Raw genomic sequence first — 25,272 nt, forward strand, 5'->3', positions numbered from 1 at the left:
GCCATCCTTGAGGCTCAAGTCACAAAAAGGTCCTGAAGGTATTTTGGGTGCACCTGGGTGATTACAGGATGCTGTCATCCCTTTTGTTGGCCTCAAAACAGTGCCAACTCTGCAGCTCTGCCCTTCCTCCTTCTCCAGCACTGAGCATGAGGTGGGAGGCTCCAGCTTCAACCCTGGCCACCTCCTGCCCTGGCCCCTGCCCTTCCCTGCTGCAGCAGAAGCACTAGATTCCTCAGTGACACAGAGTGACAACATAGCCTGACTCACCACACAGCTTCCACATCAGCCCAAGTCACAGGCTTGGCTGCTCATGCAGATTTCTATCAGTAACACCACATTGTCACACACGTGTCAAGCTTAGCCTACACAGACAACTGCTCTTACCCATAATACTCTTATTATTTTTCAATCTCTCCATACCACAGGATGTGTGGAAGCTCTGCACACTGGTTATCCATGCTCCTGCCTTGCTGCCCTGCACCAAGCACATTCACTGCTGTATTTTTTTTTTTTTTTTTATGCCAACACTGGAAGAAAAAGCCTTAAAGAAAAAAAAAAAAGAGGATTGCTCTGCCCCATGACATTCTTCCTACAGAAAGGGAAAGCCCACATCTCCCAGCCCTGCCTCCCCCACCTCCTCCTAGCACTTCATCTCTGCAAGCAGCACTACATGGAATTGTAATTTTTAAGGATGACTGAGCATTGAAATACCTGCAGCTGATTAATTGCAGTTTGCTGCAGCTTCATTTTTAGTTAAAAAGATTTTTGGGTCTCCTCCTCCCTCTCCAAGCCCTACCCTGTCTATTTATTGACATTTTTAACATCCCTGATGAGCTCTGCCTGCAGAACTGTAGCCGAACTTCAAAGCTCAGAGCAGAGCAGCTCATTTTTCCTGCAGGAACCAGGCAGAAGGGCCGAAGTCCACCCACACCCTGCAACAGCCAAAGCTGATGGCAGGCTGCTCCACAGCAGGAGGCATTTCCTGGTCACTGGGTTGAGCAAAACTGGTTAAAATAAATAAATAAATAAATAAATAACCCAAGCTCTTAGCAATTACAGATATAAGCTCCCCTGAGAGGCAGATGAGAGATATCCAGAGCTGAAATTGCTGCAAGCAGATTGCATTTTTCACAGAGGGCCTCGTCAGCACTTGTTCCTGCGGTGGTATCTTGTAGTGTGAAAGATAAAAACAAGGAACAAAAAAAAAAAAGTCAGGGCGGGGAGCTTTGAGCAGGTCAGAAAAAAAAAAAAAAAAAAAACAGGAAGCTGCTGAAAATTGTTTTGGTGCATGGGCTGCAAGAAAACATTCGGTTGTGCCTGTAGTGCAGGGTGTGAAGTCCAGTCCCCAACGTGGGCTCAGCCCTTCACCAACACCTCAGCTAGGTGAAAACCAGCCCTAAAGCCAAGCTGCAGAGAGGTAAAGCAGCAGGCAAGGCTGTTCCTGCCCTCAAGAAAGGCAGAAATGTCTTCCAGATCATCTGAAGTCTATATATGGGCCACAAGACTACTTACGGTTTCACTGGCCTCGGTTGTGTGCGTGGTGGTTTTCAGGCTAAGAAAGCAGCAGAACCAGCAGGGAAGGCACACTCAGGCTACCAGAACCCCTTGTTGCTCACATTAGCTCAGCTTACCTTTCATCACCAGCACACAAGGCATTAGTGCAGAGCAGTTCCCTTTTTCAAAGGGTTGAGAAAGCTCAGCCTCGCTACCAGGAAATGAAAATCTAAGATGAAATGAAGTTAGCAGCTAGCTGGCATTCTGCTTAAAAACACACATCCAATTTCAGCAAGAGAGAAAGAGCATTCAACAAGGAAAGCAGAAAGCAACAAAATCCCTAGATGGGATGGAGTTCAGTTGTAAACCTAAGAATCGTCTCAGCCAAATTTGTGATTCAAACATTTCCTGCAGAGCAGATCTTGCTCTCATTTGCCTTGCAAATCGATGTGGGGATCCTGACAGAACACACAGCAGTTGGATAGAGCTGCAGACTCCTGAGGGGAAATTGATCTGGAAAGGGAACTTTTTGCCCCCAGAGTTGCTGCCCTCCCTGAAGGTGTTATTCCCACATATTGTGGATGCCCTGCACCCACATCTGCATCATGTATCAGTACAAGGCTGACTGGAAGTAGAAGGTTCATACCCAACAATCTCCAATCTCTATAATCTCACTGAAGCTTCAGGGCATCTCCCACCGGCAGAAGAAGGCTTTGCTGCAAGAGAAGAGCTCACCAACGTGCACGTGTTAAAGGAAGTGACCTCCCAGCTTGGTAGCAGTGATGCTGAAGATTTGGGATGACACTGCATCACCTCTGATATGTTTCAGGATGCTCAGCAGTGGTTAAAAAGAAGCATTCCCCATGCTAAAAGTCAGTCCCAGTGGAGAAGAGGATTACTGAAGGGATTTCAGTGACCAATTCACACCTCCAGCTTGGGTGCAGGAGTGTCACTGCTAGCTTGGTGCTCCTCAGCAGAGCCATGCAGCGTATCAAGTGGCAGGGCTGGAAAGCAAGAGCTGATGATTCATTATTCATCATCATTTCCAAGATCTTTAACACCTCTTACAGCCCAGACCTTCCAGCACAAAACCCTCCAGGTGTGCCTACAGTAAAAGCTCAGCTTCAATAATCAGTCCAGAGTTTTGTTCTCTCCCAGAACAAAATTGATGCTGGCAGTTTGGAGAAAGCTTGCAGCTTCTGCTGAGAGTTATCCCCTCAAGCAGGGGAATAGATCCTACTCCTCTTTCTCCCACAGCAGCAGCTCCCATGCACACAGATGCTGTGACAAAAACCAGCAATGAAAAAACCTACTTCCCAAAAGTTCTAAGCGAACCTCACCCCGTTGTCTCCAGAGTCGACCTGATAGCATTAGTAGAAACAGGAAACCAAGTGCAGTCAGCTGGTTCCGACAGGAGCAGCACCCTGCCTGGGTTAGCTTTGTGCTCACATTTTCCAGTGACAAGAAGGAACAGCGGTGAGCTGCAGTTAAACAGCCACGTGTACATTGCAAAGCCCTCAGGTCTCTGATCACGGAAAAAAACTGCACTTTCCAAACCACACACACGTTAAGTGACAGAAAGCACAGCAGTGTGCCTGTGCTACCATACAGAGAATCCTGGGCAGGCTGGGAGTTGGGCAGAGAGGAACCTGATGAGGTTCAACAAGGGCAAGTGTGGAATCCTATGGCTAGGGAGGAATAACGAGACACATCAGTGCAGGTTAGGAGCTGAGGTGAAGGACCTGGGTGTTCTGGTTGACCAGCAATTGACCATGAGCCAGCACTGTGCCCTGATGGCCCAGAAGACCAGTGGGACCCTGGGGTGCATTGTAGGGTGAGGGAGGTTCTTTTCCCCTCTGCTCTGCTCTGGTGAAGCCACAGAGGTTGCAGAGATGGGGAAAGGCTGAGAACCCTGAACCATTCAGCCTGGAGAAGAGAAGGCTGAGTGGGGGGATCTGATCAATGCTTATCAGTATCTGAAGTTGGGAGGCCAAGAGGATGGGACCAGGCTCTTTTCAGTAGTGCCCACCAACAGGACAAGGGACAATGGGCACAAAGTAGAACACAGAAAGTTCCACACAAACATGAGGAAGAGCTTCTTTCCTTTGAGGATGACAGAGCTCTGGAACAAGATGCCCAGAGGGGTGGTAGAGTCTCCTTCTCTGGAGATATTCAGGGGGGTTGGACTGGAAGATCTCCAGAGATCCCTTCCGACCTCAATGATTCTATGATCCTGTAAATGGCTCTCCAACTGAGGGGAATCTGAAGTGCATCTGTCCTCCAGGTGTTTCTGAGAACATCACCATCCCCTTGCAACACTCTGCTGTAAGCCAGCCAGAGCATTCTCTTCATTCCCCTATCTCAGACTATTTGCAGCAAGTTATTCACACCAAAACAAAACAAAAATTGCATTATTGAAGCCAAGGAAGATCCTAATTAGCAAACAGGTGGGCTGTGCCTGAACAACACACACAAGAGAGAGAAGTCAGAATAAATAAATAATTACCTGTGCCTGACATTCTCCTCCTCCTCATCTTCTTTGAACTGCTTGGCCTCAGGTTCACCACTGTTCTTACCCTGGAAGGATGAGAAGTTATCTGTCAGCTTCAGACCCTGGAAATACCATGGAGCAAACAGGAGCCCAGCACAGGAGCCCTCCCCATGGCAGGCAGCACTCGGTCTGAAGTTACTGCTCAATTAAGACACCTTGAAATTAAGCTTGCCTTCCTTTTTCCTCCATTTTACCTGTCCAGATAGCGTGATAAATAAACGTTAGAACTGGCAACGAGAATCAAATCTTCCCCTCGGAGGCAATCACACCCATTCAGCTTTGATATTCCCCTTATTACTGAGCAACTGCATCAATTCTGGGAGAAAACAACAGGCTGCAATCAATGACAGAGCTCAGGAACCTCATCCCACCGCCACATTGAAACCTCGCAATAAAAGAAGAGCAGAGATGGGGCCACCAAGCAAGGCAGAGGAGAGCCAGCAATACCCTCAGGAGTCATTGTGGGCATTTTAACAGGCTGCAAAACAAACTGACAGAAATCAGACAGCGCTCAGCACTGCAATGGGTCTGATTTCAGCCCCTGAAACCCTGTGCTGTAACATAACCAGATTTCTCCCTAACAGCACAGCAAAGAAGCACATTTTGCACCATCCATACTCCACTAGCAGCTCACTAGTCATGTTACTAGCTCTATTATTACCCAGACAAGCACTGAGCATTAACAATAATGAGTTTTGTTTGGCCTCCCACTGATGAACCAATTCCATTCAACTGCTGAACAAAGTATATTCGGTGACAAACATCTACCCATGCATTACACAGTACATTGCTATAGGGAAGGCAATATAAAAGCTTGAAAATTCTGTTCTGCAACCCGGGTTTAAAAAAAAAAAGGCACTGGGAGAGGAGTCAGGCTTGGTTTGCTTTGGGCTCGTCAGTGAATGGAGCTGTTCAGGTTCAGCTCCTGACAGAAGTGCAAGAGAAATGGTTTTGCCTTTCTAAAAAACAAAAGGTCATTCCTAAAATCAATATCCCATTCAGTTTACTCTCCCTGTTTGAATGCAGGCTTTAGATTTTCCGAAGCCCATAACAACTTCCCATCACTTGTTCAATGAAGAGCTCTGCTGAAGGAAAGCAAGGGCAGCGTGCTTCTTGCTGTGAGCTGGTGCTATGCCATACTCAGGCAATGTTATTTCAAGGTGTGGGAAGTGCCTTCTTTCACTTTCTCATCCCTTTCATCTCCTCACACTCTGTAACGCACACGTTCAGCCTACATCCTCCTCATTCTTGTTTGTATTTTATCTGCAAGGTTTATAAGCACATTCTGAAATACTACAGAGACATTTGGCAACAATATTCACGCCAAGCAGCGGCTGTTCTTCCCACCATAAGCCTGCACGTCCCCCAGCACTGCGTATCTTTCTTTTCCCCATATGCTGAAATAACTTCTTATTCCCTCCTCCCCAGCCATAGGACTTTACACTTGCCCTTGCTGAACCTCATGAGGTTCCCCTCCAGCCTGGCTGGGTCTCACTGAATGGCAGCACAGCTGTCTGGTGTGGCAGCCACTCCTTCCAACTTTGCATCAGCAGCTGGATGATAACCATGAGCCAGCATGGCTCGATATAACACTGCATCTCCAGCTCATACCTCACACAACTGCCCTCTGAATTTTTCTCCCTGCCATCCCCTGCTGCTAAGGAGGCTCTATCAGGCAGATCACAACGAAAGCACAACACAAACGAGGTCTGAACCCACCATCTCAAGTCAGGCCTCCCCCCAGCACAACAAATTAATTCTGCCTCCTCATTTGCAAAGCTGGCTGGAAATGAGATTTCAGTTTCATAGCACGGTGATGAAATCCAGCGCTAAGTCACAGGGTAGAGTCAGAAACGTGACCAAGGGAACCCCAGCCTCTGTGCAAAGGCAGTTTGTCACAAGAGTCATCTATATGGGTTGGGGTGGAAGGGCTGGTTGGCTGCAGCCCTTCCAATTTCCAGCTGCACTCAGTCCCAATGCACAGCTTCTTGGGATGCCTTTGAACTCACGCAAGCTGAGAAAAGGCAAAGTGATGAGATAAGGGAGGCTTACACCCAGTGCTGAGTGCAGGGAGCCATCATGGGTTTCTAAATATACGTACAAATTTGGGCTCTGAATCCATAGCTGGTTCAAAGCAATCCTTGTGCCTTTATGTTATGAAGGGAAGATCCCTCTTCCTCCTTCCTTGCTTTCTCTCCTAAAAACCTCAGCAAAAGCTGGAGTCACCAGAGCTTAGTGTATAAGCCAAACTCCAGCAGAAAGAAATGATGAAGTGTGCAAATTCTTAAGGGAACAGCTACCTGAAATCCTTGGATCTGCATCTGAAATGCTTCACACCATGACTGCCCTCACGCAGAGCCAGCGGGCACAGCTGTACCTGCCCATCTGTTCCAGCACAGAGACAGCTCAGGCTGCATTCACCACAAATTAACAGGGTTAAGGCGTTAAGCTTTCCTGTTCACAGCCCCTTGTCTGAGCACAGCTGAGAGATGGCAGTAGCTAGAGGCTGAGTGGGGAAATAGCATTCCGTGGGCATTCTGCATAGTGCTGAATGACAAAGCCACTGCTGCAGGAGCAGGGGAGCTCGGGGTGAGGATGCAGCACAGCAGCCAGGGCTGTACCAACAGGGAGCACAGAGAGCTGGAGGGCAGCAGAGCTAGCAGCACCGCATGGGACTCAGCTCTGCAGCCATGTGCTGTGTCGGATCTCATTACCACAATCATTTATTGATACAGGCACAGGCACTCAGATGCATCTTATCTTACAGTTCTGTGTTTCACTGCCACCCCAGCTCTCTTTTTTCTTCTCTGCCCTTAAAGGATCGGTCCGACAGCTCAAAGGAACTCAACGCAGCTGCAATGTCTTTGGGGTTCTCTGCTGTACTTGGAGACCTGCCCTCTTGCCGTTCCCTTCAAACACTGCTGTCCAACAGCTGTGTCACAGCTTTCGTTTCTTCAGAAAGGAAGCACTCCTCCTAGCACAGAGCTCAGCCTCATCACCACCTCCTGCTTCAAACGTTTTAAAGCATTTCCCTTTGCTCATCGGTTGCTGCTTCTTCCAGGTTTGCACCAATTCAACTTTCACCACTTTTCACTTCTACTTGTTCTGATTTAAAACCTCAAAGCCAAAAAGGGAGCTGAAAACAACCCCTTGGTCGTTTCACTCTCACAATTCCTCTTTTCAAGGCGAGGTGTTTGCTACCAGCTGCATCTCCCAAGACTGGAGACCCAGCCGTGGTCTGTGAGAGTGTTTGCCAACCGCCTGCAAACAAAGTCACTCCCACCCTTCAGTCTCTGCAAGGAGACAGTCGTAAGATAAAGCTCCAATATTAAGAAGCTTTCTCTTGCTTGGAGTCTCCCAGCTATTTAATTTGCAGACATGGCAACTGGCAACCCCCGCCCCATAGCTACCAACCTGCAGACTTCTGCTTGCCCGATTCCCACTCTTCACAAAGAGCTCTGAGATTAAAAGAATCTCATCCCCTGCCTGTTCAAGGCATAAATCCAACAAGATTTGCATCAGATTGTACAAAGGAGGGTGTCAGCTGCCTCCTCCAATACCTGCAAGGCACAGCAAACTTGACAGGGGATGAGTCAGCAGCCAAGGCTCCAAGCAGAACAAGGGTGGGAATTATGTGATGTCTGCCAGGCTGAGAGCTTGGGTCCTGCACAACACAAGCCATGGTGTTCGGTCAGCACAGATGCATTGGTTTGCTTTCCTCCTTGGCAGCAGCAGGCAGAACAAGGAACACATGTGACAGCCCCATGCAGTCAAGATGGATGCTGACAGCTCAGTAGAAGCAGTCTGTAAGCACAGACAAGCATTACACATAACATATTCATTTTCCCCTCCAGTGAAACCAACCCTACCTGCAAGAAGCTTCTGCTCTGAGCAACCAGACAACGTTGTGAGAAATGCTATGCTTCCCCCTGGGCTTCAGCACATTATCATGACTTTTCCCTTCCTGGTAGGTGTCTTCACAGCCCTTTGGTTCATTCTCCCATGATAACAAAGGAAGCAACTTGCTTTGCATCGTGTTTAAAGATTTAAGGCCAAAAGGGATGTTCAAGTTGCCTAGCCTGACTTGAGAACACTTCTGATGTGGGAAGTCCCACCCAGCCATCCCTCCTCATCCTAAAGACATCAGGAGGAGCAGCTACTCCTTCCTTCAGCAGCTAGATGAGCAATGGGACTACTGGGTACACAAGTCACAGGCCCCCAAAGCAATGCTTCTGCTGGGTGACAATCCTCCACTGACAGCCACTAAGCTATCAGCATCAGTTACTTGTTTCAGAGCTGTAATTTTTCAGCAGCATGTTGTGCAATACCACTAATCCTTCACTAAATCACATTTACATGACAAAAAATGACACTCCCTTTTTCCTCACTCTCCATTAAATGCATTGCAAATCATTCTTTTCATCCTTCTGCTCCACACTGACAGCAAACTGCCTTCATCCAACTTACCCATTTATTTCTAAACAGTGTTTTATTAGCACTCTTCCAGTCCTTTAAAACTTATCCAGTATTCAGAAAAAGATTTAAATCAAAACACAGCAGGCTAACAATCTCTTCAGCTGATTATTTTAGGATTCCTGGGTGCAAATTACCTACAACTGCTGATTTAAGTGTTTTTGCTGGATGTCTAACATCCTCTCATCACGCTGGTCTGGAAAGCAGCTCATCATTCCTCTCTGAGGCAACCGTGTCACTTAACCCCTTCCCAAATAACACTTGATAAAGTCAAGTTTGTATTTCTTCCTTTCCTTTCTTTCCAGTGTCTTTTCAAAGTCTCTGTCTGAAGGACTGCTTCCCCCTCTAACCAGACCTGGCCTCTCTCCCAGATTCCAATAACCATACTGCAACGGTCTGATATCTGCCTGCATCTTCCAGCACACCCAATCTCCATTTCCATTCCCCTCCAAGCCTCTTAAGAGCTGTTCTTCTGAAGCCCCCAGATTATCAGCTGGCCCTGTGCACCCACATTAAATGCAATCCAGCAAACCTTTAGCAACCTTAAAAGTCAAAGTGACCTCACAGTTTCTCCTCTTCCCGGAGAGGAGGGAAGATGCCAACCAACTTATTTTCCACAGGGATCGACCAGATTACCAAAGACCTCCTTATCTTTCATTTAAGGCCTACAGGATGATCGTGTTATCATAGAGTCATAAATGGCTTGGGTTGGAAGGGACCTCAAGGATCATGAAGTTCCAACCCCCCTTCCATAAGCAGAGCTGCCAACCTCCCCATTTCATACCAGACCAGGCTGCCCAGGGCCTCATTCAACCTGGCCTTGAACATCTCCAGGGATGGGGCATCCACAACTTCTGTGGACAGCCTGTTCCAGCACCTCACCACCCTCTCTGTAATAACTTCCCCCTGATATCCAACCTAAATCTTCCCTCCTTCAGCTTAAAACCATTTCCCCTTGTCCTGCCATTATCAACCCTTGTAAAGAGTTGACTCCTCTCCTGTTTGTAGACTCCCTTTAGGTACTGGAAGGCTGCAATGAGGTCACTCCACAGCCTTCTCTTCTCCAGGCTTGGAGAAGCTTTGGAGGAGTTCAGTAGAGGTCAGTGCTGGAACAAAGCAGGGTTGAATTCTCAGTGATCAACCAGCCAAGCTGGTGTTCAAAGCAGCCCATCCTCACTTCTCATTCAGCTGGGAAGCACCCAGGTCTCATTTTCATTAAGAAAATATCACCCAGGTACCAAACATTCACCTTTTTAATGGTTACAGTCATCGTTTTCCTCAATTTCTTCAACCTCTGCACATAGTGGTCAGGTCAGCCACGCAGTGAGGATGGAGTCACAGTGCCCTGCTAGGAGCACGGCACATGCTGGTACTTTGTGCTTTCTGCTTGGCCAAGATTGCAGCTGAGATGTCCTTGAAGTCTGGCAAGGTACTGCCATGCAACCTCACTGCCCTCTTGGCATGTTTAATGCCAGCAGCCCCAGGAACGCAGAAAGCTACGTCACAAAATGTTCTGCACGTCACCAAGGTTTCAATCAGCGATAAAGCTTAAAAATGAATGCTAAAAGGATCTAATCAAATTTTGCAGCAAGAAGTTCTGAACATAAAAATGTCGTTACAAGTATATTCAGAACCTGAGATTCACCAATGTTTCTCAAAAGCTGTTTGGAAGCCAATTGCTCACAGCAATCTTCATGGTAACTGCATAAAACCAGGCCTGAGCTCCTCTGACCCTGCAGCTTTTTCCATAGTGAAGCCTTAATCCTGGTTCAGCCCCAGCTGGTTACTATGGGAATGGTTAAATCAGCACAACTTCACGTGAGAAACAAACACAAGGAACAAAACTGCCTGAAAATTAAACACCTTCTTTCGTGACCTCATTGTGGCCTTCCAATACTTGAAGGGAGCGTATAAACAGGAAGGGGAACGGCTTTTACGAGGATGGATAGTGACAGGATAAGGAGAAATGGTTTTATACTGAGACAGGGGAGGTTTAAGTTAGATATTAGGAGGAAGTTTTTCACTCAGAGGGTGGTGAGGCACTGGAACAGGTTGCCCAAGGAGGTTGTGGATGCCCCATCCCTGCAGGCATTCAAGGCCAGGCTGGATGTGGCTCTGGGCAGCCTGGGCTGCTGGTTGGTGACCCTGCACACAGCAGGGGGTTGGGACTGGATGAGCACTGTGGTCCTTTTCAACCCAGGCCGTTCTATGATTCTATGACAGGTGCCTCCATAATATAATTTTATTACTTTTTTTGCAATATATAATTACATTGTTTATGTCGCAAACAATTGCAAACATTTCCTCCCTTCCAATAAGCCGCAAGAACACTGAAGTGGCTGTGGTTTGCAGTTCAAAAATATACCCATTTTGACAATTTCAGACCCTGTGTGTTTGCACTTTAAGTGTGGCTCTTGGCCAGCACAGCTTGGTGAATATTTCAGGCAGCAAACTGCTGTCCCCAGTGAGATCGGTGTCACAAATGTTCCCCCGAGACCAGAACCACAAACCTTGTATTGAAGACAGCAGAGCAAAAACATGACTCTCACAGTTAGATGTAGAAAGCTTCAGCAGTAAGAGCACTCCATTGCAAAGCTGGAGCCCTTTTCCAGGCAATGATGAATCAGAAAATTGCACGTTAACTTCTCCATCCCAACACAGGAGGAACATGGCTTCTGCTTCCCATGATCATGAAGGCTGGAGAAGACCACTGAGATCATCAGATCCAAATGTCAACCCATCACCACTATGCTCACCAACCTTCTACCAGGTACCACATCTCCATGGTTCTGGAACACCTCTAGGGACAGTGACTCCACCACCTTCCTGGGCAGCCTGTGCCAATGCCCAACCACTCTTTCCAAGAAGAAATCTTTCCCAATACCTAACGTGATAATCAAAACCCAAGCATGGCTGAGGCCCAAGGCACACACTCTACTAAGCAGCACACACCTAAGATTAATTCTGGACCCTTCTTGAGTTTAAGGTTATAACTCATTCTCCATCCTCACTCCATTATTTTTCATGGCACTGATCCACATCATGGTAACACAAGATTGCTGCCACCTTCCTAGGGATGTCCATGCACCCTGGCCTGCATTGGATGCTCACAGTTTACTGGGAATTCTCTCCCAATCTCTATGCCAAGTCCTATTAGCCCCAGTGCCAGGCTTTCCTTCTTGTGTATGCATGCTCATGGCAAAGCTACGTCCCTGTTGATTTACAAAGCATCTAATAATTGATATCGAGAATTAAAGCAGTGCTTTGAGAATGTATGAACCTGAAGTTGCTCCCCAAAAGGAAGCCTCCACCAGAATCATCTCTTTAAATGTCCATTAGGGACAACTTAGGATCTTGCATACAATGGCACAGGGAAACCATCCATCCTCCTCTGCATGGATGCAGGAATGCAATTCAAGTGTCTGGAGACAACTGAGCAAACCATTACACTGCCCAACTCCTGGTAACAAAAAGTTTTATGGAGTTTACAGAGGAAGCACTCATGCACTGCAGCTATCCCTCCTGGAACAGCAGGGCTGGCACCAGGAGGAGAGCCCATCACAATTCATTCTGCCAACAACAAAACCCCTCAACGTGAACCTAGCCTATCAACTATATATTTGCAAGGCTCTTCAACAAGAGCTACAGCACCTAACACTCAAGAATCATCAGAATCTCTCCAAACAATAGTCTCTTAACTCAAGAATTAATTCTCCCTGTGCCACAGAAGCAGTGTGTCTGTTTCAGTCCCCGTCACATCATCTTTGCTTGCTCACTACCTTTCTACTGTACAGAAGAAGGGAAAAACCTTTAAAAAAGAAACAAAAACACCTATTAGTGATATTCAAGCTACCTGTGATTTGGACAATGCTCCAGTTATCTTGGAGAACTGGACAGGTTTTTCCCCAAGGAGGGAGGGAAGAAAAAGCCAGGCGGGCTGGCCTGGAGTTGAGAGACGTTCCAGTGGGTTAATGTGTCACCTCTGTTGTTCCAGGACAAAAGCAGAAGCAAAACCAAACGCTACACGTGAGCAGTTTCATTTCTCCCAAGAAGAAACAGAAACAAGAGAGACACCGCTGCCAGGCTCGTGCTTGTACACCAGGACCCTGCTGAGGGGAGAACATCCATGCATTAATCTTTCCAGTACCATATTTATACAAAAAAAAAGTTAAATAAATCAGCAGGCATTTCACAAATGTAAATCACAGCTTTGCACACGCTAATTACGCAGTGCTGCTTGGGTGCAAGACAAACCTCACTCTGCATTTTTGCAGTTGATGATTAACCTATTTTCTGGTGTCTGTTTTTCCCCTTCATAAATTAAACAAAAAGGCCATGGAAAAGCAATGCCAGCAGCACAGGCACTGCTGCCCAGCCATGGTCTTCCCTGCACCTTGCATCTGACTTTGATCTTGCAGGCAGAAGGATGCTGGGGAAACACACTTAGCCATGGAGATCACCAGGACCATCCTTGTTAGTATTTTAAGTTGCTTGAGGCTACAGGGGTACTAAATGACATTTAAAAGAAAACTTTGCTATTACTGAGCAGCAGCCTAAGGTACAGATAGCTAAAAGATGGCCCAGCAACATACAGATATTCATTCACATTCCTTACGACACGTGCATAATTCTGACAATGAGATTTTAATTTCCCATCCATGAAATTAGGGTGCTTCAGAGATATTGTGAGGCTGAACGAGCACAGCCTTATCAAATAGTGATTTCATAGGAGGCGCAACCCAAGTTTTCACATCCAGCACAGGAGTAATTGGGCCTAGGAGGGACATGAGCTTTTAACAACTGCAGTTCTCTTCCATGCTCCATGCAAGGTCATGGTCAATGGAGCCCTTCTAGCCATGCACAAAACAAAATGCTGAATTGAAAAGTACAAGAGTTTCTTGCAGATATCCTGGCACAAAGCTTTCTGAGGTTGGTATGGGGCAGCGGTGAGCCCCTCCGTGTCCAGCACAACAGCTTATGGTCCATAACTTGGCTGGTAGTTCAGTTAAGGGAGATTCTGGATTTGGAAGGACATTCAGAGTCTCAAGGTTTTAAAGAATGGTACATGGAAAAATGGAGCTTCTGCTCCACTCCAAATTCCTCATATAGCCTCATATAGCCACAAGTGAGCTGAAATCACGTGGGAATGAAGAAAGATTCCTCTTCTACCTGCATCCAAGAATAAGGCTGCAGGATGAAATTAACCCACTGCAGTTCCCCAAACCAGGCACAGGGTGGTGAATGCTCAAATCGTGCAGAACAAAGTGTTTTCTTCTCCCAAACACTCCTGCCCACCTGCAATATTTGGTGCATTGTACATAATGGAGCAGTACTGTTGTTCTCTTCTTGCTGGAGAGCTTTTAGTCAGCAATCTGCTAGCTTCTGTATCACTGCTATCATCTGCAGCTTTAAGAGGGTGGGTTTAGATTAGACATCAGGAAGAGATTCTTCACCATGAGCTGCTGGCACAGGCTGTCAGAGCACTGTGATGTCCCATCCCCACAGCATCCAAGGTCATGGATGGGGCTGTGAGCACTTGGGCTGTGGGAGGTGTCCTGCCCATGGCAGGGGCTGGGCAGGCTGTAAGGTCCCTTCCAATCCAAACTGTGCTGGGATCCTGCAATAATCCCATCACACTCCATTACTTATACGTGGGTTCTGGTTTAGAAAAGAAACACAAGTCACCTTTCCAGTACACCAAGCCCAGCTCCACTTGCAGAGAAGCCCAGTTCCCACCAGCCCAGCTCAAACCATTGCCCTCCAAGGTGACCACACCACCACCATCCATGTCCCCATCCATCCCCATTCATTTCTGCTGGCCACACCTCACCTCGCCCCATGGGAAACCACTTCAAGGACTTGCCCTCCCACAAGCCCTAAACCAAACAAACAGAACAAAAGGAGACAAAAAAAAGCCTCTTAGCTTCCTGAACCAGCTCGTACCAGGGTCACACACAGGATATCAGTTAGAAAGGTACAACAGGTCATCAGACCAAACCCAAAACCCACAGTTTCACCAGTGCACAAAACCCACAAAAGGCAGTGCTTAAAGGTGGGCATCCTCCTCACATGCCAGCTCCAGGAACCAAAGCAGACAGAAACCAAGCATTTCGTATTCCTGCTGGGTTGGTTTCCACCCGATCCCATTGATCTGAAGGTCAGTTCCCCAGCCCAGCACAGGACCTAGCAGAGCTGGCTGACATCTGCACAGAAACATCTTGGGAATCAGAGCAGAAGCAAAGAACTTGTCTTTATTTGGCTCCCTTGCATAAAACCTGGCAAACAGTGCTCAGAGGAGCCAGCTATTGCTATCATTGTTTGTCACAGCAAAGAGCTGGGAATAAGCAGACATGAATTTTTGTCTTGGTTCTAACCACTGACTATGAACATTCCTATGGGAAACAGATGCACTTTCCTACCCCAACAAGTGTGCCTCATTCCATGGGGCTGACAACAGAGGTGTGCAGACAGAACACTGCACAGCTTCAGGACTGGACAAACGAAGTGAGATCTTGAGAATACACTGCTTTTTTACATTTCACTATTCAGAGAATCATACAGTTAGAAGAAGACCTCCAAGATCACCTAGTCTAACCACCAACCCATTACCACCACGCCAACCACATCACTCAGTGTGACATCCACCATTTTCTTGAAAACCTCTGGGGATGGTGACTCCACCACCTCCCTGGGCAGTCTGTTGCAACAAACAGCTCTGTCTGTGCATAGCAGGAAAGCAAAAGCTGCCTGCAGCTTGCCTTGCCACAAAGCACTTCCAGCAAAGCTCCAGAGCCGAGATAATCATAGAAAGGCTTTGGTTGAAAAGGAATCTCAAACGTTTTCCTGTTCCAACCCACTTGCCACAGACAGGATTGCCAACCACTAAATCAGACACCAGGTCAGGCTGCCCGGGGCACCATCCAGCCTGACCTTGAACACTTCCAGGGATGGGCATCCACGACTTCTCTGGGCACCTCACCACCAAATAATGCCCAAGCCCTGCTCACCCTAGGGATGAACAACAGTTCCCCAGACCCTGAGGCGGCCTGTGGATGACCTGCTTCTCTCCACGTGGCATAGTACAGCAGTGCCTATAGCAGCCCCAGAGACAAGAGAGCTGAGGAGTGTTTCCCAAAGCCATCCACCTGCTCTCAGCTGCCTGCCTATTTGTGCATTGCTGGTGGAAGCACGATCATTTTGTCTGCAGGCTTCCATCTCCAGCCATTCGAGCGCTGCAGCAATAGTTTATTACTTTCCTAATAAAGCCTGAATAGAAATGAAGCCTTTGTAGCCCTAAGTGTGTGCTTTATTCTTGCTGTAATAACCTTACTACGCTCTGTTTCCACAGCAACTGTTTTCTCAGCCACTTCGTCCCTCTGCTTCCAGGAACGCAGGCTGCTCGCTCCACTGACATAAAAGCCCAGCAGAAAGCACGAGGAGGGCAGCAAGCCAAGCTGTAGGGCCACAGACTGTCCTGGACAGGACCTTGAGTCATTTGGTCACTCGTTGGCACTCATGGATTCACCAACCTCAAGGACAGCAGGGATGGGACCTGCAGGAAAAGGAGCAAGAAGCAAGGGGAGGTAAATCTCTTTGGTGCAGTCCTGCAGAGGAAAATGTCAACCCTGTGGCCTCCCCTCCTGCCTCCCTCGTGAGCCCATGCAGGCGTGGAGGGGCAGGGAGCCACAAACCAAAAGCAACACTGAACAGAAACAAAGGGCTGGGTGTGAGCCAAGCTGATTTTTTCAACGTGATGCATGACACAGCCACAAAAGCTTTAGTGGCAGCGTGGAGATGCAAAGAGAAAAGCAGGTGGAGGTCCTTCCTTCCCCACCACACAAAGTCTGAACACTGTAGTCCCACCAGGAAGGCTCCTGTTTTTTCTCCCTCTGGCTTTCCAAGCTCTGTTTGAGGCTTTCTGGCCAAGAGAGCAAAATAACAGCTCTGTGGTTGTTACACTCATTCGGTTTACAAGGGTTGGGTGGAGAGAAAGGCCCCTGCCCTGCTCAGCTCAGTCCATACATCACCTCGCAGGCCAAGTTGCTCCATACAGTGTACCATTTTACTGATGGCTCTCTCTGGAAAATGAGTGGCATTCCCTTGTGCCACTACAGCACATATTCTGCTCTGAAAGGATAGGAACAGGCAGGCCATTTAAATGGGAGATTATCTCAGAGGGGATCCCTGGCGTTTAGCTGCAATAATAATCAAACACTGCCTGAGAAGAGTTTAATAGCTGCAAAGCTAAACACAGAAGGAGAAAAGCCTGCACGTCCATGGTAACATCTATCCACTACTGAAAAGGACTCTTTGCCTCTTCTCTTTGCGCCTTAACACAAAATTCCCTACAGTCCCAAGCAACGTGGATTTCTGCAGCACAGCTGAGGATGCAGAGCTGGAGCCAAGGCATCTCCCTACAGGCACTGCTGCTGCTTCCCCCCACACCTCGCGTTGCACAAAGCAGTGGGAATAACCTGAAGCTGCCACATACTGAAGCTCTGGGCACAAAGCCATAACTATCCCAAGAGAGACAAGAACAAAGGCAAAAGGAAGAGTAGTGTGTCTTGTCATACGTGCTGCACAAGATCAAACTGAAAAGAGCCATCTGTGTGGGTAAAATCTGGATATTTACAGCATTTTCTTATTTCAGCTTGCCCTTAGCTTTTGGCTGGCCTTATATCTCTGCGCTGCCTTCACTATCACCCCTGATTACACCTTCCAAATGCCTTGCTGCTAAAGGTCACTTGATTATTGCTTATTAAAGTGTCCTTTGCAGCTGCCCCAAATCCACTGAGGAATGCACTCGCTGCTTAGATCAGCTCTGGAGCCTCATTTCTGAGCCATGACTGCAGCTTAAGGACTGACTGAAGTTCAGATACGTTACTTTTCCCATCGGCATTTGTACTTCAAATCATTTTCTTCCAGCTGAAAATACATTACCCTTGAAAGGCTCCCACTTTGTGCCAGACCAGCTGAATAGCAAAAAGATTTGCATTTGTTGTACTTCTGGAACAGAGGGCATCAGGAAAACAAGCATCGAGCCCCAGGTGGAAAAAAAAGAACAAAATACCACCTAAATGAAATAGCGAGTTGTCAAAGGAAAGAAAAGCTTTGGAAGCACCCAAAGAGAATCCGAAACGGAATCAAACACTTACATGGAAATACAACTTTCCAGCTGGCCTTTAACTGCATTATTCTTTTTCAGCAAACACCCCCCCTTGAATTTAACCACCATTTTAAAAGCTTAAGAGCTCAGGACCACGATTAGGACTCACACAGAGGGTGGTGAGGCACTGGAACAGGTTGCCCAAGGAGGCTGTGGATGCCCCATCCCTGCAGGCATTCAAGGCCAGGCTGGATGTGGCTCTGGGCAGCCTGGGCTGCTGGTTGGTGACCCTGCACACAGCAGGGGGTTGGAACTATATGAGCATTGTGATCCTTTTCAACCCAAGCCATTCTACGAAGCTTCATTCCCAGTAACAGATGTTCTTTCAAGAAGAGATGCCAAGGGAAATTCCTGCAGGAACTGCTGTAGGTTTACATTCAGCAGAAGCAGGCAGGACTGCTTTCCTCCTGGATTTGTCTCATGGGTAACTGAAGTACCTACAGAACAAGGAATTTAAGGATGAGTTCATTTATTTGAATGTTAAATGAGATTTTCCTAAAGGAGAGCTTACACATGGTCTTCCCCAGCCACATTCCAAGCCAGTGCCACAGAGAAGCACATCCCTCTGGAGCTCCCACTATCAGCTGGGGATGAAAAGAGGCTCCGTGTCACTCAGCATTTCCAAGGAGCCTTTCAAAAGCTCCAGTAAAAAGCCATAGCAGGAGGCACAGCCGGGACTCCTGTGCTGCAGATTAAAGGAGCCAAGGTTTCAGCACCGTGGTTGGTGTTGAAAAGGACCAGTTAATCGTTTTTCTTTTTTCATGGCTTGAGATGAAAAGAGAAAAATTATGTAAAAACCCTCTGCCCATTACCATGGCAATGCAAAAGTAACTCAAGATTAACGAGCACCAGGGAAAATCAGATCTTATCGACTTTCTGCCCCCTTCCTGCTGCCTTGGCCTGAGCACTTCATACTTAGCTGCCTCCTGCTCTTTGTGGGGGCCAAATGCTACACCCCACAAGCTGGATTTCCATGGGGAAAAAAAGCACTATGAAACCTAAAATCTGGTGGAGAAAAGCAGAGGAGCAAAGCATCTCTGAGCACATCCATAGAGCTCGATTCACCCAGCCAGCTCCCAGCCGAAACCTGTTCACAGTGTCACAAAGCAAGTTTTAGGAAGTTTCCTCTCAGCACTGCCCTTCACCACCCAAATTAACACAATAGCAGTGTGCCACAGCATTTCCTCTCGTTTCAACAGCAGAAATTATTTCGACAGCTCAAACAGAAGAGCAAAGGCATGCAACGGCCAAGACAGAGCTCACCAGCACTCCAGTATCTACTGCTAAAAATAAGCAGCTGCAGGGAAAGCACTCAGCTCCTAGCAAGAGATAATGCACGCCCTTCTTTATTTCGCTACTTCTTTGCTCTGCTGGTGCTATGCAAAACGCCCTTCAAATCCTTTACTAAATATATATACACAGACTTCACTGAAACTAAACTCCTAAGGTAAAAGCATTTAAGACACTGCATGAGTGTATTCAAGCCAAAAGAGAGGCCTGAGATCTTCCCTCTCCCCTCTCTTGAGTTGGACTCGATGATCCTTATGGGCTCCCTTCCACACTGCACCAGAGTGAGCATCCATCTGGCTCCAAAGCAGCAGATGTGGACACATCAGAGTGCTGGTTTCAAGGGCAACCTGTGGGTAAGCATTTCATAAATACAAATAACTGCAGTTAATTATCAACTAGCTTAGCAGAAAGTTGGTGGTTTTTGCATGCTAAGGTGTGGAATTGCAACAATCCTCAGCTTTCCAGATTCAGGGAGGTTCAGGAAATCAGGCTTCTTTGTTCTGCTTCAAAACAGATCCTTGGGTAACGGTAAGAAACAGCTACTCTACAGACATGAAATATTATGGTAAGTGAAATCAAAGCTCGAAAATCAGCAAAAAGAGGGGAAAAGTCTTCCTGAGAAACAATGTTCTAATCTGATTTTCAGGCAAGAAAAAAAAAAAAAAGATATAGGAACCAGCAGATAATCAGAGTTTACTACAATACAAGGATGAAGCCTCAGCTTTAGGTGGTATCAGCACAACAAGCCTCGGGCAAACAGAGCATTGCAAAACCAGTTCAATGCAACCTACAGCAGAAGTTTTCCCCACTGCTGCTCCTCAAGAGCTTGCATTGCTCGTTTCTCACTCCCTTCCAAACCAGAAAACCTTACGTTGGGAAAAACCAACGTCACTGCGTGACTTTCACAGAGCTCCCAGCAAAAAAAAAAACTTGGTGGGGTTTTCCTGTTCATTGAAGGCAGCAGTGAAAACATCAGCCAAGCCTGGGTTGTGTAACTGGCCAGCTTCAGAGAGTTGTTCAAACATTCCAAACTGGCAAAAACGTGCACAGCTCTGTTCAATGCTGCAGAACTTCCCGGCTCACTTCCTCTTCCCCAGCACAGAGGCGAAGTTTACCTTCATGACAACCCCCAGCAGCTCTTCCCATGGTTTCCTGCATGCTTCCAGATAAAGGCTGCTGGGTTTGTTTTCCCTCGCTTTGCCTTCCTCCATTTCAGATTTGTTTGGGTGTAACACAGACAGACAATCCCAGAGCTGGCAGAACTCTTGCAGCTAGTAGAAAACAAGAGATTCCTTTGCCTAAATCACACTCATCCCAAAGCCAGCCTGGATGACATCCTGACACCCAGAGAAGAATCCAAGGGTTCCAAAGCACCAAACAAAGCCTTGCTGCTATCCAAGAAGGTAAGACAGATGTGGAAGCTTGGGAGCAGCTCTACAAGACATTCTGATTTGACTTAGAGAGAGAAAAAAAAAAAAAAAAAAAAAAAAAAAGGAAAGCTTGCAAAGTAAAGAGTTCACTCAAACAATTTGAAACTATATTTCTTTGCCAGAACAGGAAGTAATATTCTGTATGCCAACAAGTCAGAGCCACAATGTGATTACTTGCAACAGAAAGCCAATTCAATTTAAATTTAGGAAGGAAATGACCTCTCTGATACTGTACCTGACTCTGTGTATTACCTTGCAACTGCAAACTTTGCTGTTGCCAAGGCCGTGCATTTAGTCTGGAACTTCAGCATCACCTTGTGTGCTATTTTAATCACGTTTATATAAGCAAACATCAACTGACACGTGCCTCACGTGGAAATTATGCCCAGAACCCAAAGAATCCCAATTTTTATGGAATAAAAAGAATATTTCCTGGCAATAAGTAAAAAGCAGCACAGCAGGTCAGGCAAGCACAGCGCACAAGAGGATGCATCAGGTTTTGATGCACTTGGGCATTACGGCCTTCATTTCCTCACCAACTGGGAAAAGATGAGCATCACCTTCAAGCCAAAACTGAGTGCACCGAGTAATTTGCAGAGCAGAACTGGAAGAGGTTCCCTGTCTGACTTCAAGCAAGGTGTGAATTGCAGCACCTGCCCTCCTGAGAGCCCAAGCACTGCATCGTCATGGCAGGAGAGCAGCAGCAGTTCCCATCTTCTCCCCTTTCAGGGTTTGGGGGCTGCAGAAGGCTTGGGAAAGGCATGGGTGGTTTGAGGACAGCACTTGCAGGCAAGATGATTCACGATGAAATCCAGCAGCAACTCAAGTCTTGCAGAAGGGTTTTTACAAGGACGCATCACTGAGCAATAAGGCAACAAGTGAAATTCAGAGCCTGATGTACAGCAACACACATGGGATAAAAAAAATATATCATTCTGGCTGCACTTATACAGGGAATGGGCTCCCCAATGAGTCTTGTTGTGTGGGAGGTGCTGGGATAGCTGAGGGGAGCCCCATGCAAATGTCAGCTCAGTGCTGAGCAGCAGCCAGAAAAATCACATCAGGATGGCAATGAGCACTCATATGTGTGCAGCCACAACAGTCTGGGAGTAAGGAAAGCAGTGAGGAGAGGTGGGATCTTTTACACAGAGACTGGTGGAACTGGGAAAAAAAAGTAGGGATGCCCTGGTAAATAAAACCAGGAAATGATGTGCCAGCAATGCAAACCAACACAGCCCCCATATCCTGAGCACCACACACAGCCACAGAGCCCTTCTCAGCAAGTGGCATCTCTCAAGTCAAGAAGATACACAGGAATATCATTAAGACAGTTCAGAGATATTTCTGTATAAAGACAGACCTCACAGACCCCAATTTGAATCTGGAAGAGAGATGAACAGTGCTATAAGATAATGAAGAAACAGAACAGCTATTTAATGTTTCTCATTAGATCTGCAAAAGGAGCACCCCAGACAACACTCATCTAATGGGTTTAATGAGGTTTTGTGTGTGTGTGTTTGTTTTTGGTTTTTTTTTTTTTTAATTAAACTGCAGAACTCTGTCTTGGGATGCTGCAAAAGCCAAGTGTAAGCAGAGACTAAAGGGCTTGGATGAACTCAGCAGGACAAGTCTACTAAGAGCCACTAAACACAACACACCTTGGTGTGACTGAGAAAGTCTCTACCTTCCCTCTGTAGGAACTCACTCCTATCTGCTGCAAGGTGGGGCTGCTTCTGGCAGTTAGGAGCTCACCTGCCTCCCCTGGCCCTGCTGCAGCAGCAGCCACCTGGTTTAGACTCTTCTGAAATAATTCAGAAGGCTCTCAGCCACCAGCTGATCTCCGTCACCAAAATCAAGAAGTCATCATTTAGCTCACACTCGTGATAACCTAATGTGGACCTATTTACCAGGATACATTTCTCAGGAAGCTCTCTAAAAAAGGAAGCTGCTTTTCGTTTCAACAGCTTTTCTTCCCAGTGAGGCTAAGAAGGGCAGTATCCCACTTTCCCCCTGGCCTGTCCACACAGCTCGTGTTGGAGGTATCAAACCCCAAAGGAAAGGGACGGGACACCCTCCCACATTACTACACTAACCCTCATCAACAAATTGAGGATGATGTGGCAGAAGGGGAGCAGAGCTCACACCTTATTAGCCTGAAAGAAATAAGCAACACAAGAGCTTGCAGAAACGCACTGAATCACTGCAGTCTTCCTTGGTACCACTGCTGAGGCACTGACTGCCAAGTTTCTCTCATTTGCTGCATTCTTCTTTCACCTGCAATAAAAATCCCTATTTTGAAGGAACAAGGACAGACATCACATAGGACAAATACCCCAGAGATACCACTGGGGCTCAACAAGAGAGTTGGTCACACAAGAGGCAGGTCACCAGGAAAAACATGGCACAAGCATCCCCACCATGCCTGCTTCTCTACTCCTCCCATCCCTGCATCCCAGGACAAAAGGCTTTACAGCAGAGCACGATGTTGCTCCACACCATTCTTTCCCCTCAGAAAGCCCTGGTGCTCCTCACTGATATGCAGTGAACCCCAAATCCCACCCCCCACCCCCTCCCCCAGTGCTTACATCCCTTTTATCAAACCCTTTCACTCCAGAACCCCTTCCTCACGCTGAGGATGCCCTCCTAACCCATTCTCTGTAATCTCCACTTTCCCCCTCCTGTCCCAAGCTCCCTCACTACTCCTTCCCCACAGTCATCCCTTCACCCTGCTCCCCTCCTTACCCCCCACGCTCCTAAAAGCTGCCTGGCCACCTCACACAGCCCCTGTCCCATTACCACCCACACCTACACTCCAAGCACCCTAACAAACCACCTGCACCAAACACCATGATTTTCCCCTAAACACAAGACAGCCTCCTTGCTTACCCATCCTCTGCACTCTACAACCTGAACCCTCAAACCACAGACCCAAAAGCTTTTCCACACAATGGAACACAAAGCTTTCTACGAACAGCTCTCTTTACAAGGAGCTGCTGTATTTTCACCACTTGGATCTTCTTCTTGCCACTGACACCCCAATGAACAAGTGGCTAATACATCTTTTCTTCCTAGACACCAAACCCTCCTCCTTGCCTCAGCATTTTCCATCACCCCCCTCCTCATCTCTTTCCTTCTGCTCCATGTCCACCTGTCCCCAGGTTTCCCACTCTCAATAGCACACACAATCAAAGAATGACAGAATCATTAGCACTGGAAAAGACCTCTAAGATCATCAAGTCCAACCATCAATGCATCCCCACCACCCCACTAAGCCATGTACCCAGTGCAACGTTTCCAACAGTTCTTGACCACCTCCAGTGACAGTGACTTTAGCATTTCACTGGGAAGCCTGTTCCAGTGCCTGACCCACCCTTCTTCCCTCCTTGTTCCTCCACTGCTGATGGATCTCTCCCAGATCTCCATTTCTCCCTCTCCTATTTACAGAATCACAAAATCATTAAGGCTGGACAAGACCAGTAAGATTATCTAGTCCAACTGTCAATCGACCATTATTATACTCACTAAACAATCTCCCCAAGCACCACATATCCAGCTCCAGGGACAGCGACTCCACCACCAGAATCATAGAATCACAAGGTTGGAAGCGACCTGCAAGATCATCTAGTCCAACTGTCTTCTCATAACCATTGCTACCACAAGCTCTAAACCACAATCTCGTAGTTCCTCATCCAGATGCCTCTTGAACACTGCCAGGGACGGCGACTCCACCACCTCCCTGGGCAGCCTGTTCCACTACCTCACCACTCCTCCTGAGAAGAAACTTTTCCTAATACACAACCTGAACCTCCGCTGGCACGACTTGAGACCATCACCTCTTGTTCTATCTACCATTCTCAGTGGTAGAATCCTGGGAGAAGCACTGCAAGCCTTGTTAATCACAGAATCAATTCCCATCTGCTATAAGGGTTATAGAAGCAGTGACACTTCTGAAGTTTACTTTTCCTGGAGTAGGGCGCACAAAGGCCTCACTCAGACTTCAGCAAAACAGCTTATCTGGATTTCTCCTTACAAGAAGCCATTGTATCTTCATCACTTGGTGGTCTTCCTACCATTACCAATGAACAAGTGGCTAACCATAGAACCACAGCATCATAGAATGGCTTGGGTTGGAAGAAACCTCATGGATCACGAAGTTCCAATCCCCCTACCACACACAGAGCCACCAACCTCCACATTTAATACCTGACCAGGGCCCCATCCAACCTGGCCTTGAACACCTCCAGGGACGGGACATCCACAGCCTCTCTAGGCAGCCTTGTGCCACAGCATCACCACTCTTTAGGAAAAAAAATTATTCTTACTATCCAACCTGAGTCTCTCCTGGCACAATACGAGCCCACCGCCCCCCAGGACGGATCCTTCCCTCCCCCCCTCACCGACCCTCCCTGGATACAGCCAGCCACAGGCCGCAGCCAGGCCCACCTCTACAAGCCGTACCCCGGAGCCCAGCCGCTCCCCCGTCCCTCCGCCTCCCACCTGCAGAGCTCTCTGCCGCAGGGCCCGCAGCCTCTCCTGCCTCCGCCGCGCTTCTTCCTCCAACCGCCCCAACACGGGCTCAGCCTCCTCATCCTCCACGCTCCCTCCACCGGGCGCCGCCATCTTGTCCCTCTCTTTCCCTCCCCGCCAACCTCAGCGCGCATGCGCGGCACTCGGGGGGGGGTAGAAGTGGGAGGGGTGGTAGAAGGGGGGGTGTTTTTGGGGGGGCACCCCTAAAAATTCAACATTAATAAATAATAAATAACCTCTCCCGGAAAAAAAAACCCCAAAACCATAAAGATGGTAAAAAGGACCCCAAGTCTCTCTCTTCATTGAATTGGGGTGGGGGGTAAAGGGGGGAAGCTCTGTGC

General features: G+C 47.5%; 1 protein-coding gene across 2 annotated transcripts in view; it reads right to left on the bottom strand.

Moving 5' to 3' along the window:
• CCDC12 (coiled-coil domain containing 12) overlaps positions 1-25,074 on the bottom strand; it is a 33,812-nt gene extending 8,738 nt beyond the window's left edge. Inside the window, exons 1-2 of one of the 2 annotated variants that reach the window (XM_003206913.5) lie at positions 24,902-25,074; positions 4,001-4,071 (exon numbers count right to left, since the gene is read on the bottom strand). In XM_003206913.5, the coding sequence (XP_003206961.1) occupies positions 4,001-4,071; positions 24,902-25,024 (194 nt within the window). In that variant the 5' untranslated portion in view covers positions 25,025-25,074. Of the gene's footprint in view, positions 1-4,000; positions 4,072-7,459; positions 7,580-24,901 lie in introns of those variants that run through there. The other variant, XM_085226917.1, reaches the window with a different exon arrangement.
• Positions 25,075-25,272: the final 198 nt, after the last annotated feature.

Source organism: Meleagris gallopavo, chromosome 6, assembly GCF_905368555.1.
Source record: "Meleagris gallopavo chromosome 6, MGAL_WU_HG_1.1, whole genome shotgun sequence".
NCBI lineage: Eukaryota > Metazoa > Chordata > Aves > Galliformes > Phasianidae > Meleagris > Meleagris gallopavo.